At 37.2% G+C, this 15,838-nt stretch overlaps 1 protein-coding gene and 1 long non-coding RNA gene across 3 annotated transcripts in view; both read right to left on the bottom strand.

Annotated features, from left to right (window-relative positions):
- Nucleotides 1-270: 270 nt before the first annotated feature.
- Nucleotides 271-1,502, bottom strand: LOC112671739 (14-3-3 protein theta-like; the record flags this gene model as incomplete). Its single annotated transcript, XM_035709667.2, has 1 exon — nucleotides 271-1,502. A coding segment is annotated over one exon (537 nt), but the record flags the coding sequence as incomplete, so codon positions are not given.
- A 9,185-nt stretch (nucleotides 1,503-10,687) lies between these two features.
- The window catches only part of LOC125754199 (uncharacterized), a 44,107-nt gene continuing 38,956 nt past the window's right edge, over nucleotides 10,688-15,838 (bottom strand). For both annotated transcript variants that reach the window (XR_007407799.1, XR_007407797.1), the window contains one exon: nucleotides 10,688-10,954. This is a non-coding gene — a long non-coding RNA (uncharacterized LOC125754199). The remainder of the gene's footprint in view (nucleotides 10,955-15,838) is intronic.

The following is a 15,838-nucleotide window of genomic DNA, read 5'->3' as shown; positions in this document are numbered from 1 at the left end:
AAAAAATTCACACTAATCAAATAAAACCTGATAACACTATGCCAAATGTTTTTACAATTCACTAAAACTTTTCTAATATTCTATTTTTCAGCTTATAATAAGTTTTCTTTTGCTGGCCACTAATGCTGCTATTATCATGTGGTATCTTTGAAATTCTCTCTTAAGAATCATATATTTGTTGCTATTAACATTCTTGTACAGAATTCCAAAAATAGTTTAGTGACTTTAATTTTTCTTATAGAAAAAGGTAACTGAAATGTAAACTTTTTTCTTTTTTTTTTTTTTTTTTTTGAGGTGTAAGTGAATTTTTATTGGGAAGGGAAGTTGTCAACTTAAACAGCAGCAAAAGAAGAATGAGTAAGGAAACTTCCTGTTGTCACAGATACACAAGACCTCCATCATATATGATACGGGAGGCATTTCAATTTGTGACCCCCAGCGCAGAAATGCCAAACGCTTTCCACTCAATCTAATACTTCTGGATTCCTACCAAAAAGGAATACATTACGAGCATGAAAAGTTGCTTACTGAAAGGAAACCCCTGAAGAAGAGTAGGGGAGGGAATGTAGAAATTAAGAAGTTATGTGGAACACTTTTAAATTGTAATGACTACATTTCATATCTTCACAGTAATACAAAACACAGTCACTTGCAGAATTGGTTCAGATTACTTAAATACCAGATACATTTTTAGTGCTCTACATAAGTGTTTGGAAGTTACTTATGTTTATATGAAATGAAGCTATTAATACTTTTCTACAGCAGTAACTGCACACCAGGAAGGCCAAGACAAACACAAATCAAGGAATGGAGTTTTCCCAAAGCTGTGGTGTGAAAAGACTATAAACAGTTGATTCCATACACATGAATGGGTTTCTTTGCTATAGGAAATCCAAATGGAATAAGGAATGGAGATGGGTAAAAAGGTTTCTCGAGGGGAAGAAGGATGACCACCCTGTATGCATTTAGTTTTCTGCCCCTTCTGCTGCATCACATTCTTCTCCTGCACTGTCTGATGTCCATAATGTTAGGTTGTCTCTAAGCAGCTGCATGACGAGGGCGCTGTCTTTGTATGAATCTTCATTCCGTGTATCAAATTCTGCAATGGCCTCATCAAAAGCTGTTTTGGCCAGAGTGCAGGCAAGCTCTGGGTTATTAAGGATCTCGTAGTAAAATACAGAAAAGTTAAGAGCCAGCCCCAGGCGAATGGGGTGTGTAGGTTGCATCTCTTTCTTGCTTATATCAAAAGCCTCTTGGTAAGCTCCTTGGGAATTATGTATCGTTTGTTTTCGGTCATCACCACACGCAACTTCAGCAAGGTACCGAAAATAATCTCCCTTCATTTTCAGATAGAAGACCTTACTCTCTGGATTAGTGGCGTTGGCTATTAAATACTTAACCAACGATTCCAGCACCGCGGTGCAGACGGACCTCGGCTCGGACTCCACTTTCTCCCGATTGTCCTTAATCAGCTGCAACTTCTTGTCCGAGGTGTCGAGGTTTATTTGAGACAGAGACAGAGAGAGAGAGTGGGGGAGGACCAGAGGGAGAGGGACAAGCAGACTCTGTGGTGAGTGCAGAGCCAGTGGTGGGATTTGATCCCATGATCCTGAGATCATGACCTGAGCTGAAATCAGAAGTCAGCTATGTAACCAACTGAGCCACCCAGCACCCTGAAATGTGAACTTTTCAATAAAATTTGGCAACTGGAAGTTTAGTATTATGGGGCTCTAATTTGTCAAGTTCTGGAAAGCATTCAGCAAGAATAATTTCCTGGCTCACTACCCATTGATATTTAACACCGATTATGTAAAATGTTCCTGAAAGGACTCCCTTGCTAAGGAAAATGTAAGAACTAAAGTAATTCTTTAATCTCCAACTTTTTCTAATAACCATTGAAGCATTTGTTTTAATGCTTTTTATGTTTTTTCTTTGTTATGTTAGACATATGTCTGCTGAAAATTTGTTCAAATCATGAATTATTTTTAATGAAGCTACAAATATTACTTGTTAAAAACAAACAAACATGTCAATTAAGTGGTTCACTCGTATTTTGGTAAGAAACACTGCCCAAGTGCTAGTCCTCCACCTGGCAAAATGTGATCCGGTGAAGTAGTGTGAATGGAGAAATACAAACACACAATTATGATAGAAAAATCAAATATGGGCAGCCCGGGTAGCTCAGAGGTTTAGTGCCGCCTTCAGCCCAGGGCCTGATCCTAGAGACCTGGGATCAAGTCCAGGTCAGGCTCCCTGCATGGAGCCTGCTTTTCTCTCTGCCTGTGTTTCTGCCCCCCCCCCCCGCCCCCCCGTGACTCTCATGAATAAATAAATAAAATCTTTTAAAAAATCAAATATCAGGCCTTATCAATGACTAACAAGAAATATATGATCATAAAGTAAACATGTATTGATATGGAAGCCAGAGAATTTATCAATTTTGTTTATCTCCAAAGAATCAACTCTTGGTTTCATTGATCTTTTCTACTATTATTTTAGTCTCTTATTTATTTCTGACCTAATTTTTGTTATCTTATTCCTTAGACTAACTTCGGGCTTCATTTTTTCCTAGTTTTTTGAAGTATAAAGTTAGATTTTTTTTTAAAGACCTTTCTTGTTTCTTGAGGTAAAACATTTATTGCTATGAATTTCCTTTTTTTTAAATTTTTTTTTTATTTATTTATGATAGTCATACAGAGAGAGAGAGAGAGAGGCAGAGACACAGGCAGAGGGAGAAGCAGGCTCCATGCACCGGGAGCCCGACGTGGGATTCGATCCCGGGTCTCCAGGATCACGCCCTGGGCCAAAGGCAGGCGCCAAACCGCTGCGCCACCCAGGGATCCCTGAATTTCCTTTTTTGAAGTGTTTTTGCTACATATCATAAATTTTGATAAGTTGTATTTTGATTTTCATTTTTCTCAAGGATTTTTTTATTTTTTCCCTCTCTCTCTTTGGATTTATTCTTTGATCCATTGATTGTTCAGTAGCATGCTATTTAATTTCCAAAGGGATCTGGTGGTGTCCCCTGGTGGTAGTCATAGAGATTGGGGCTCCAGATGAGCCTATATTCTCTTTTCTGAATGATAACTGGTGATCTGGAGCAAGGGAGAGGCCATGTCAAGATGGCATAAGCAGCCTATGTTTGTTCCTTGAGAGTAGGTCTATAGACCACTACATGTGCGCCAAACTTAAGCCTTCCCCTCAGATTGAACCTCCAGGACAAGAGGCTAGTGAGTGTGATTTAGTTCATTTGTGCCCTGAGGGTGGGAGCCTGAAAAGAACTATCTCTCCTATTTTTACAGCCCTATGGAACCCAGGAATGCAATCCCCCCTGCCCCCAGTTACCAAAGCCCGGTGATTAAGTGGTGTTCCTTGGGTGGCAACCACAAAAACTAAGGCACCGTACATGGGTAATGCTCACCCCCTCCAGGAGACACCGGTACTCTGGCGTACAGCAGTGGATAAGCATGAAATGAGCACGTAACCTCTGAGGTCTCTGGAAAGTATTCTAGTCCGCCCCAAGATGCACGTTTAATTAGAAACTTGACCCTCAGGCCACGGTTATGACCATTAGTAAATTAGCCTCCTTTACAGAAGATCAGAACTCATGTTCCTTTTGCTGTGCCCTGGGGATGTTAGATGTTTAAGAACTCTTTCTCTGTTGATTACAGTCCTATGGGACCCTTGATGTAAGCCCCACTAGCCACCAAGCCAAGCAATGTAGAGTTATATCCTGGCAGCAGTCACACAAATTGAGTCATCAGTCAGGAATAAAAGCTCCTTTTGGATAACAGGGATTATTAAAATCCTGTGGGACCAGGAAAATCCAGCCCCTGGTCTTCAGAGCCCAGTGATTAAAAATGTCACCTGGATAGTAGCTGAAATAATTGGGGCACCAGATGTATGTGAAAGCTCCCTTTCAGGAGATCCTGGTGCTCTGAAGAATGACAAAGGGAGAACAGAGATGGTGCCCATCAGTCTCCATCCCTGGAGAGTGTTCCAGCAGGCTCCTACACATGTCTGCCTCTCAGACTGATGCTTACTTTAAGTGAGCAGTAAGCCTCCCTTACTTTATGTGAGGTCACCATCAGCTGCCTCTGAGCAAGGCCCTTGGAGGTATGAGTCCCAGTGCACACATTCTGAAAGAGGTGTTGTCTCAGATCAGTCTTAGGACAGGAGCCCTGTTGTTTTTCAAAGTTAGATGTTTTGGGGGTCTCCTCTTTCAACTGTACATCTCAAAAGTTGGGATGCCCAATGTGGATTTTAATACTTTGCTCCTCAGGGAAAAGCTCTGGGTTTTGAGGTCCCTCCTGGTTGTGGAAGGTGCACTGGGGCCAGGGTTCATTTGAGATTATTTTGAATATCCCGGTCTCTCCTACCCACTTTGATGTGATTTTCTTCTAGATTGCCTGATGTATAGTTCTCACACAGCCAGACCTTACATTTTTATAAGAGGAAATTGTTTTGTTTCTATCTGTAGATTCAGTGTGTCCAGAGAGGAGATGAGTTCCACATCTTCCTAAATCATCAACTTGAACTGGAACTTCTATACAATATTCTTTTTTTTTTTATTTTATTTTTTTATTTATTTATGATAGTCACAGAGAGAGAGAGAGAGAGAGAGAGAGAGAGGCAGAGACACAGGCAGAGGGAGAAGCAGGCTCCATGCACCGGGAGCCCGATGTGGGCTTCGATCCTGGGTCTCCAGGATCGCACCCTGGGCCAAAGGCAGGCGCTAAACCGCTGCGCCACCCAGGGATTCCCTGGAACTTCTATACAATATTCTTAAGCAAATTTTTTTCTTTTCCTTTTTTGTTTTTGCAATTTTTTTCTTTATTTTCAAATTAACATCGGGTATCTAAGGACTTCTTCAAATATATATTTATATATTTTTATAGAAAATATTTTATATATTTATATATAGATATATAAAATGTTTTATATATTATTAATATATAATTATATATTATATTTATTATAAATACATATTTTCTATAATATATATATATTTTTTGCAGCTCTGTTAAATGTAGAGTTAGCTAATTTAGACTACTGGCTTTCCGCTAAAATAAATAAAATGTATATGCATTTTATTGGGTTAGTTTTATTAAAGTTATCCTCAATTACTTTTCCTCAGACTAACTTATACTTTTCATAGAAACAAGTTCACACATGAATTGTGATAAATACACTCCCACAATAGTCTCTGTAGGCATTTATTTTATTTACATGATTATTAATATGTAATAATACCACAGTATTATGCCACAAAATCAGTATGTTCTAATTAATTTATTAAATATATATAGCATTGCAAATTATAAGAACTGATGTTTCTATTATAGCTTTTATGAAAATTATACAAATTATTTCGGAATCCTAAAAAATAACTTCAAAACACAATGTTTCAGTTTTTATCAAAAACTTTCAAGTTTGCATTGCTTTTTTTTCAAAGACTGCAGATTAATCACCTGGGATTTTTTTTTTTTTTTTTTTTTTTTTTTTTTTTTTTTAATTTTTATTTATTTATGATAGTCACACAGGGAGAGAGAGAGGCAGAGACACAGGCAGAGGGAGAAGCAGGCTCCAAGCACCGGGAGCCTGACATGGGATTCGATCCTGCGTCTCCAGGATCGCGCCCTGGGCCAAAGGCAGGCGCCAAACCGCTGCGCCACCCAGGGATCCCGGATTTTTTTTTTTAATGTGCATTGCTTTAGGTTGTACATAAATCTTGTAACAAAGGAAATCCCTGTAATTCAAAGAACCAAAGTACTTTTACTTCAGCATGCTGTTTTCCCCTACAGCCCTGTTGTTGCTGATTACTCTCTCAGTTTAAATTTGAAATAGAAAAATAAGCTTGCCAAGTTTAAAATCAACACTGCTGTGGTGAACTCTTCTTACTAAAAAACATAATTTCAATAAAATTCCAGATGTTGCTCTTCATTAAAAAAAAAAACAAAAACAAAATCTTTATACTTAAGTAGGCATTAGAATGAGGATACAGGAAATATTTTTTGTTCCTTCAAAAAATACTTTTAGAATGTGAATTCCCATTGGGCATTTTAGGGGTAATAACCAATGCCATGGTTGTATATAAAGAATGCATTATTGGGAAATGGGAGACCAGGGTTCTGGGCCTTTTTCTTCTGGATGATAGAGAAGTAAATGTGGATATTAAAACCCGTGAAGGGTATGAGGTTTACCTATTTGCAAACTACTTTAGAGCCACCCAGTCTCATAGATGTTGGCAGAAAATATGAAATGCCTTGGTCTAACAGACTTTTACTCAGAATGCCAGGTAGTATGAGCTTCATGTTTGCATTTGTTGCCCTAGTCCCAAGTGGCAAGGGGGTCATATAGAATGGCCCAGGTGGATGCTGTACACACAGTGAATTTATACCACAGCTGAGTAACCCCGAGCTAAGGAACCCTCTCAGTCACATAAATGGGCTGCTAGCAAACCTGTCAATCTATGTCCAGGAGGGAGACATTATCTTTATTAGTTTGGTCAGGAAACAAATTTACCCTGTGTCTGGGTAGAGGAGACACTATTTACTATCCTACTAAAATGTCTGTTATACAAGCATCCTTGAAAAGGTAGGCCAGGAAAAAAAAAAAAAAAAAAAAAAAACTTTGCTTAGAATAACAGGAAAACCTTAGAGACTCATGGATAATTATCTTCCAATATTACCTACCCATGTTTCTACACCATCTTTGTTTCAGGTAAATTTTGCCATGGGCATACCACTCTCTCAGCTACTATGATTCATCTGCCCAATAGGAGATGCTATTTTCCTCAAATAGAGATGTAATCAACAGGACTCCAAGCAGCAAAGTAAAGTCAATCTACAACATTGACTTCAGCCACACCCTCCAGGGTTCTTGCTAAGCAAATTTGCAAAACCCTCAATATCTACCATATAAAGCCACATTACTATATTGACATTTCCACTTGTCCTGAGGCATTAATCCAGATACAACAGAATTGTATAAATTCCACCTTGATCTACAAGAGGAAAGTCTAGGGTACTTGGTATCATCCATCACAACTTTGGTTGGTTGAGACTGACTGGAATGCCTTCTGAGGCTGAGGTGGTATTTCCTTAAACACTTGAAGATATCTTATCATTCACCTAAGACACCAGTCACTGTGTTCTCAGAAGAGAGAAAAATTAACCTGTGATTCTCAGACAGAAAGCAGAGTTCCAAGGGGACAGAATGAAATGCCCCTGTATGAAAGTGTTCACACTTACTGGGTTCCCCAAGTAGGACTTGCATAGGGTTGAGTATATCCCTTGTGGTTACCCCACTGACTAGTAGGCATAGGGCACCAGTTCATTTAGAATAATTGAATCTAGTTCTGTTGAGTGACCTTCTGAGACAAGTCAGGCCCACCTGTCCTGTTAGTCCATGCCACCAGCCAAGTGGTATTCATTCACCCAAAAGAATGTTAGAGGGGTGCCTGGGTGGCTCAGTTGGTTAAGCATCTGCCTTCAACTCAGGTCATGATCCCAGGGTCCTGCTTCTCACTCTCTTCCTTGCTTGTGCTCTCTGTCACTATCTCTGTCTGTCTCTGTCTGTCTCTTTCTCTCTCAAATAAATAAATAAAAGCTTAAAAAAAAAAGAATGGTAGAGGATGGGAAAGACCTCCAGAGGCATTTTGAACTGGGTACATCCTTGCCAGTCTTAATCATCTTTTCTTCTAAGATTAATAGCAATCAAACTATGGTCAGAGTTGTATAGCAGATGATAGATCTAGCAGTCAATTAAATTTAAGGCATTTGTACCAGTTTGAAAAAGCTGCACCATCAACAGAATTTTTTTCTCCACCCATAGAATTTATTAGTAAAATTCCATAACAAGACAGGAAAAGCAAAAGTGTTCCTCATACTTTTGCTGTACACACAGTGTACAGGAGCATATCTAGGAGCATTTCTGGAGCATTTCTAGGAGCATATCTGTCCACAAAGTAGTATATGGTGGTGTCTTAATTCTCTAGAGCCCAGTACCTGGTCCCAGACTTTGTAAACCCATTGATCAGTGAGCAAGACAACAGGGCCCAGTCGAAGATAAGCAATAATCTGCTCAGAAGGTCTTTTCACCACAGATTTAATTACCATTCTGATAAAATCAAGAACTAGGGATGGCCCTTGCATAAGCCTTGAGCACAAACACAGGGGACTGTTCAGAGTCTGACTGCTTAGCTGCCACTAGGTCCATATGGCCATACACATGTCTATAAACCTGAGAACTCAAGTATTGCTAAATGCTGCACTTGTAACAAACATTGAGAATCTACCCCATGGTCAGGGTAGACAAAGACAAAACAATACTGGTATTATTCATATTTCTTCATATTTCCCAGGGTCCAAAATATTCCATCTCAGTTTTAGATTTCATGCTATACCACCACTTCCACAAAATATGATGTCCATTTTAGAAGCTCTAAATTCATTTTTTTTCCAATTATTCTTTATTTGAATCCAGATCTTTTGTCTGGAAGGGTCATGTTCAAGAGAGACACAGGCACTTTTGTAAAACATAATTAGAATTCAGTTTGAATCCTCTATTCTCCTTTGATGAGACCACCAAATGGGACATGTACTAACATGGTGGATTGAATTTCCAAGTAGTGAAAGGAAAGACATTACTCCCAGAAATGTCAGAGTGGATCCTGAATTTTCAAAATATATCTATAGAGTTCCCTATAATTCCTCACTCATGATATGTCATGATAATTATTCAGAAAGCAGCCAAGGGGAAAAAATCGTGTCTGGGAAAAGACATATTCATTTACTATGCACCTTGCTAAGACATGTGTGGACTAGGAGAAGATGAGGGTGGTAGAGTCAAACTATCAGATCTTTGGTCACTTCTGGTATAAAACAGCCATAGTTGTCAAATTTTAAGTAGTCTAGGAAGTCAAACACAAGATACAGATTAGATTCAAAAGTCATAGTGCTATGACTTGGGTTTGTTGTTTAATAATCTAAAAAAAAAAAAAGTCAACTTTTTGATCCACTGATCACCCCATAAGAGTTCCAATGTCCAACTGGTCAATCTAGCAGGAGGGGAAGTAGGCAATGCCCACACGATATCCTTCCTCACCCTATCTTTGACATTGAGACAAAGAGTTCAAATTTTGGAGAGTCACATGTCTAGCATGCTATGAAAGACTCTGCATTAGACACAAAGATCCAGGCTTGATCAGCAACTTGATTCCAATCTCATCGGAGAACAGGCCCTCATTGTGGACATCTGCATGAGCGATGCAGACAGTTTAATCACTAGCTGTGATTTTTTATATAGTTTATGGCCTCCTAAAGGGGTTCTTTAATCTACTAGCTTATAGTTTTCCCAGGGAGAGACCAAATAATTAGTTAGACCATTGGCAATAGCTCAAGAGTCAATTGGTTTCAGCAAAATCTATGTAGCTTGCTTTAGGCAGTGGGGTGCAGGATAAAGTTTCTCCCAGAAAGATAGTTGCATTTTTTTTCATGTAAAGCAGAAGAGTCACCAGGACTGAAAACAACTGCATCCTTAAATATACTGTCTTAGTCTGAGTTCAGTCAGGAAATAGAATCAACATTGCATGGTAAACATGGGAAGTTATTAAACTTTTGTATTTTTGTATTAACAAAAAAATTATTAAATACTGATAAAAGAGTGAAAATAAGACATAAGGAAATTTTATCTGGTATCCTAGTAATGAAGGATAGAACACAAGGAAGAACAAACTTGGAATGGGACTCTTTGCTTAAGACTAGGGTTTTGACCAAAGTCTGGTTCAATCCACTGGACAGCAGAGAAATTCAGAATTCTGCAGAAGAGTACATACTGATCTACAGAAGAAGGCTAATGGGTGCAAGTAAGCCATGCAAAAGTTTACAGAGGAACTGGCAGCTCAGTGGAAATTCCCTGGGATACAAATCTATAGAATGAGTGATAGCCAAGTAGTAATAGTAAGGACCTAGTGGTGACACTCTGGGCCTCAGTTTTCAGAGAGCGATCATGGTGCTGGTACATTAAGGATACTGGTTTCCAATTTCACAGAGTTACAGGAAAATTTTTGCTAGGTCAAAAACCTGAGAATGCAAGGTTGGCAAGGGACCATGTGTTCTGGATGTATGATTGAGGGAGTGCTCCATCAGATGTTCTTACAAAATCATCATACAGATTTGTATTGACTCCAATGTTCAAGTAGTATAACATGGTGCTAAGTTTCCTTTTTGGTTGTTGAAGCTGAAGAGACAGCAGTACTTGTGCCACTGCCAGAGGATAGAAGATTGTGAATCAACCTACATATTCCTAAGAAACTATTTGCAAGCAGGTTTCTGAAGTTTTTCAGGGTTACTTAGGCTTCCCTTCTAGTAAAGCTGTAATACACCACAATGAGAACATTGAAACTGAGGCTTCTAACTTACCAAGCAATAGGACATCATCTATGTAGTAAAACGTTAAAAATGATTGGGTAGGAGTGTTTGCACAAAATTGTGACTCACTTTTTACTGGTGGCAAATCGCAGGGCAGTTTATCTTACTAGCATTTCTATACCAGAACATGTTTGCTTGGAGGACTAATTTTCTCTGCCACTTCTGGGATGTGTAAGTACAAGCACGTAACACATCAATTTCTACTATACATTTAGACCTAGAAGCAACAAAAAGAGAACACTGAAGTAGCTTAAAGGACTCAACTCTCAAAATTACATTAGTTTCTTCCCTTACTGTAAACTTTGTACAAATATTGCACATAATCAGGGTACCCATACACTCCATGTTGCTGACTAGGATGATCAGTTGGGTACTTGTATCCAGAAAAGTCATACAAGTTAAAGTCTCTTCCTTTTTGAAGTCCTTCTGCATACTTGGAGACAGGTATATGTACCCTTCAGTACCATCTGGACACAGAGAAACCTGGGCCTCACCTTTAATTATATTTCTTCTTAAAGTACCTGATGTTAAAAAAGAGAGAGAGATATTAGAATGTGTAGAAGGAGGGAATAGCTTTATTCCAGCAAGCAAGATTTTACACTCACTTTCAGTTTTCAGTAGCATACTGTGTTCCTGGACTTAGTTAAATAAACTTTGATTTTGATCCACATAAAGTTCTAGATTCTCATTGATGACATAATTTATTTCAACTTTGGAAACTCTTTGACCCTTCCAGGAGGAAAATGTTAACACCTCTTGTTTTGATAGTCACTAGCAGGTAGGGCACTGGAGAGCCCCTATATCAACCCTTCCTGTTGACACCTTGGGCAAAAGCATTGACTACCATATCCCAGGGACTTGTCTCATATAATTTTATTATTTCTCTTTGAGAAAGCCATTCTCTTTCACCACCTCATTTTCATCACACAAACTGTCAAGAACTGGGAAGGGTCTGACATTTACCCCACTTGCTAGCTAAAATGTTCACTTGCCATGGTTTCATAGGCACATGCAACATCCAGTATTTGGTCAGAGACAAAAGAGTTTGTTACTCATAGCAGTAGCTGTAGCACTTGAAATTTAATGGAGCAGAGGTATTTTTACAGATTTTGGAGTTGCCTGTATTTTATTTACTCTCCTAGAAGACTTGGAAAAAAAAAAAAAGAACTACGAGATCAGGTCAATCAGTAATCAATTCAAGGCATACCGTGGATGCCAGAAAACCTTCATGGCAACACCTTTTTAAAAAAATTTTAATGGTGGGAAGCAATGCAAAGTTAATTGAGCGATAGTAAAGTGTTAGTACAAAGCTCCCAAGAGAGTAGCCCCATGGCAACATTTAGGAAGACCCACATTAACTGCAGTTAAAGGTAGATTATGCTAAAAATCATTTGTGATTTCAAGAATTATACAGCCAGAAAACAGATTAAATACCCACTCTCATTATCTCTTAAATGCTAAAATAGGTTCCAGTTGCTTCATATTGTATCCAAAACTTGGTACTCTCAGTGTTTTCAAATTTTATCTATCCTAGCAAGAATATATTAGAATCTTTTCCCAGGCTGCTTACTCTACGAACATCCTTGAAGAGTCTATAACAAAACCTGCCAATGCTTTTCTCAGAAGACAGACAGAAATGCAAGAGATTCATGGACAACTGCCGCTAACTGTCATTAGCGGGCAAATCATTTTTGCTTTCTGTGAACACCACTCATTTATCACAAGCTTGAAATCTCAGTGCTATTTATGTCAGAGAATTGTTCTGAGAAATAAATAATGTAATTTAAAATGGAAAAAAATTACTTTCTTACACTTAAAAGTCCTATTAAAATCTTTAAAGTAATTATAATGCTATCTATGTCTTAAATATATGAATTATATCATTATGAACTTTGACTATAATCCTTAATTTTATTTTATTAGGTGCCTCAATTTCTATTTTGGTAAACATGAATTTATGCTGACAAATAAAAGTGAAACAAAATCTTCACACTTTTGAGATCACTTGACCCAGTGGCTAGGGAAGATACTGAAAGCTTTTTAAACAAACAAGTTATATCGTAATTGGATGACCGGAAATTTCTTCAGATGCCATAGCTATTCATAGTAATTAAGATGGGCAGGTATTGAATGTTTCATCTCCTTGTGATAAAAATTAAAATAATTATTAAATTTGTATTAAATATTCATAAATAACCACACAGTTGGGCAAGTCTCTCTTTAATGTATTTATGTTATTAAATACACAAATAATTCTTTCCTTTTATAAGTTATTCTTTTGAATATTAGTTATCTGACTTCTTGCTGTTTAGAAAGCATAAAAATTGAAGTGAAAGAGGTAGGGAATATTTAAACATAGGATACAAATCACTGTATGATAGCAGCCTCTCTTTTTAGAACAATGTCAACTTTGAACTTCTTATTTTTATCACAGTGTGATCAAGTAGTGAGATTTTTCATGGCCAACATGTTAAATTGACTTGTTGCAATGTCATCTGCCTAGATAATGAAAAATGTTCCCAAGTCAAGATCTGCAGCCTTGTTCAAAACAGGTTTAATATGCCTGTGCTGTGGCTGCAGGTTACAAGTGATGGTTTTCTTAAAAATTTCCATTTATCTTGTAGGAGAATCGCAGAATATTCTTCATTGTTTGTAGAAAGTTAAACGGAATGACTTAATTTAGATCCAAATATCACAAATTGCAAGAGATCATGACAAGTGTTTTCCTTCAGTATTGTGTTTATTAGATTCTATGAAAAATGTTCATGTTTGACAGAAAAAGTTCATGTTTAGCTGTAAATGGCATTTTCATTTGGAATATTCTTGGTCCTCATATTTGTATCTTGGACTATGTAGTGAGTAAAGAGTTTTAACCTTATGCCTCTCCTTTGTAGGTACTAATCTTCCCTGCGCTGTTCAAATCTAGAATAAAATAGCATTATTTAAGAACACTTCCCTCCTCTGTATGGCTTATAGGTTTAAAGGAGGAAGATGAGGTCATGTTTGTTTCCTTTTAAATTTTTCTTACCAGTCTTGAAAAATATAGTTCCATAAAGATGAATCGTTTATGAACCTTGCTATAGGAAGGCATGTTGATAACACAATAATGGTTTCTGTCTTCTAGAATTGTGAGGTAAAATATGATGTGATGGCTACAGCTTTTCTTCCAAACATTTTAGTGAAAAATACAATAGGTCTCTGCAAAAATATTAAATCATTTTTGCAATTAAAATGACAAAGAGAAAGAAGAATAGAAAATGGACTGATTCTAGAAGGTAAAGGTAATTGGAGACATCTCCTATACTACCTTATAGGAGATGCTATTTCAATATAGGTGCTTTCCTGACAAAAGTTACATATTTAAAATAGGAAATTAATTTAGTATGTAGTCATAAAATTATATTTGACCTAAAACAGATAGAAAACATATCCAGAGAGAGGGTGCGTGGGTGGCTAGGTCAGCCTTTGGCTCAGGTCATGATCCCAGGGTTCTGGGTTGGAGAATCTTGTGGCTGGCTCCCTGCTCAGTGGGGAATCTGCTTCTCCCCTTCCTTCTGCACACCCCTTCAATGCTCTCTCTCTTAAATAAATAAAATCTTTGAAAAAAAGAGAAAGTATATTCAAAGGAAGATTCATGTCATATTCAAATAAAGAAGGTAATTATACCCCTGATTTGTTCCTTCTGGTAGCATAATGCTGTGCTCTTAAACACCATTAGGAAACTCAATACCTTAAGAGTACACCTTTCTAAAATTTTTTTTTTTAATTTTTATTTATTTATGATAGTCACAGAGAGAGAGAGAGGCACAGAGACACAGGCAGAGGGAGAAGCAGGCTCCATGCACCGGGAGCCCAATGTGGGATTCGATCCCAGGTCTCCAGGATCGTGCCCTGGGCCAAAGGCAGGCGCCAAACCGCTGCACCACCCAGGGATCCCAAGAGTACACCTTTCTTTCGAGCTTTATACCATGTATTAGAATGCATGAACTCTCACCCAACAGATACATATCAAGAGTTGTGTTCTTTATTCAAATAATTTGTTACTTAATAGTCTAAGTTCCAAAGAGCGACTTTAAAAAAATCTACTGTCAATGAAATTATTTATAATGACATATTTGTGGAATAAATTAGTTTCATGTATTTCTGTTCTTTAGCACTCTCATCTCCAAAATAGAAATCTAAATATAGCTGCCTCATAAATATCTTGTGGTGATTAAAATATTAACATAAATTTTATACACACAAAGCACTTAAAAGAGTTAAAAGGGAAAGAATGAATTCTCAGTAAATATTGGCTAGTTCTAGTTTTGGTTATATTTGAAGTAATAATGGTGGTAGTATTAGTAGTAGTAGTAGTGGTTGATTCGAAATTACATTTGAAATGATAGCCATTTGAAATTTTTACCCATAACAATTAGTTTTAGTTAATAACTAATTATAGTCATAGTAATTTCTTATGAGTCAAATGTATAAATGTTATTGAATCTACTACAATAGTTACACATGTAACTCTAAATGTCATTCAGGTGTGAAGTCACTTTCATACTGTAATAATTTAAGTGACGTACAAAGGCTTTCTGCACCACGGCCACTTCCGGGACTAGAGAACACTGAGGATCTTGTTAAAAATTAGCTGTCATACATCTCTTTCTCCTATAAGACTGAAGGTCCCTTGAGAACAAGAAGTTTTCTGATGCAATTCCTAATGCTTGTTTTTGGTTTTGTTTCTTTTAATCGAATTAAGGAACAGCAGTTGCTGATTGAACTAATGACCTAGTCTTCCTTTAGAGAAGAATCAGAAAGATACTTTTAATTGTTTACACTAACCAAAGGGTAAAGGTGATTTGTCCTTGTTAAAAATTCACTCCATCATGTCTGCCAGTCTGGGATCTAGTCTCCTGTCTTGCTGTTGGGGTCTTTTGCCAACTCCTCTTCTATCCATCTATCTTATCCCCTAATTCTTACCCAGGCTTCATTTACATGAATTCAACTTTTTCTTTTTTTTTTTTTTTTTCCCTTTTTGTTTTTTGTAATCTCACTTCAGTTGTCTCATTTGAGGTAAAAAAGATACAAGATATAAATGTACCAATAAATTATCACAGACTGAACGCCACGCAGTTATAGAAATAAGCTATCACCAGAAACCCAGAAAGTTACAATCTTTCCCCTTCCCAATCACCTTAATATTCCTTTCCTTTTCACAAAGGTAACCATTATCTTGATTTTAACATTAATTTACACATAATATACATATATTTATATGTTATATAATACAGAGTATATATAATACACACAATGTATATATACACACACATATTTAGCATAGTATTTTTATGCAAAGTATACATAAAGTACAGAATATACATAAATACATACAGATATAGATATATATGATATCTGGCTTT

The sequence above is a fragment of the Canis lupus genome, chromosome 32, assembly GCF_003254725.2.
Source record: "Canis lupus dingo isolate Sandy chromosome 32, ASM325472v2, whole genome shotgun sequence".
NCBI classification, from domain to species: Eukaryota; Metazoa; Chordata; class Mammalia; order Carnivora; family Canidae; genus Canis; species Canis lupus.
This window is presented reverse-complemented; position numbering and strand designations above follow the sequence as displayed.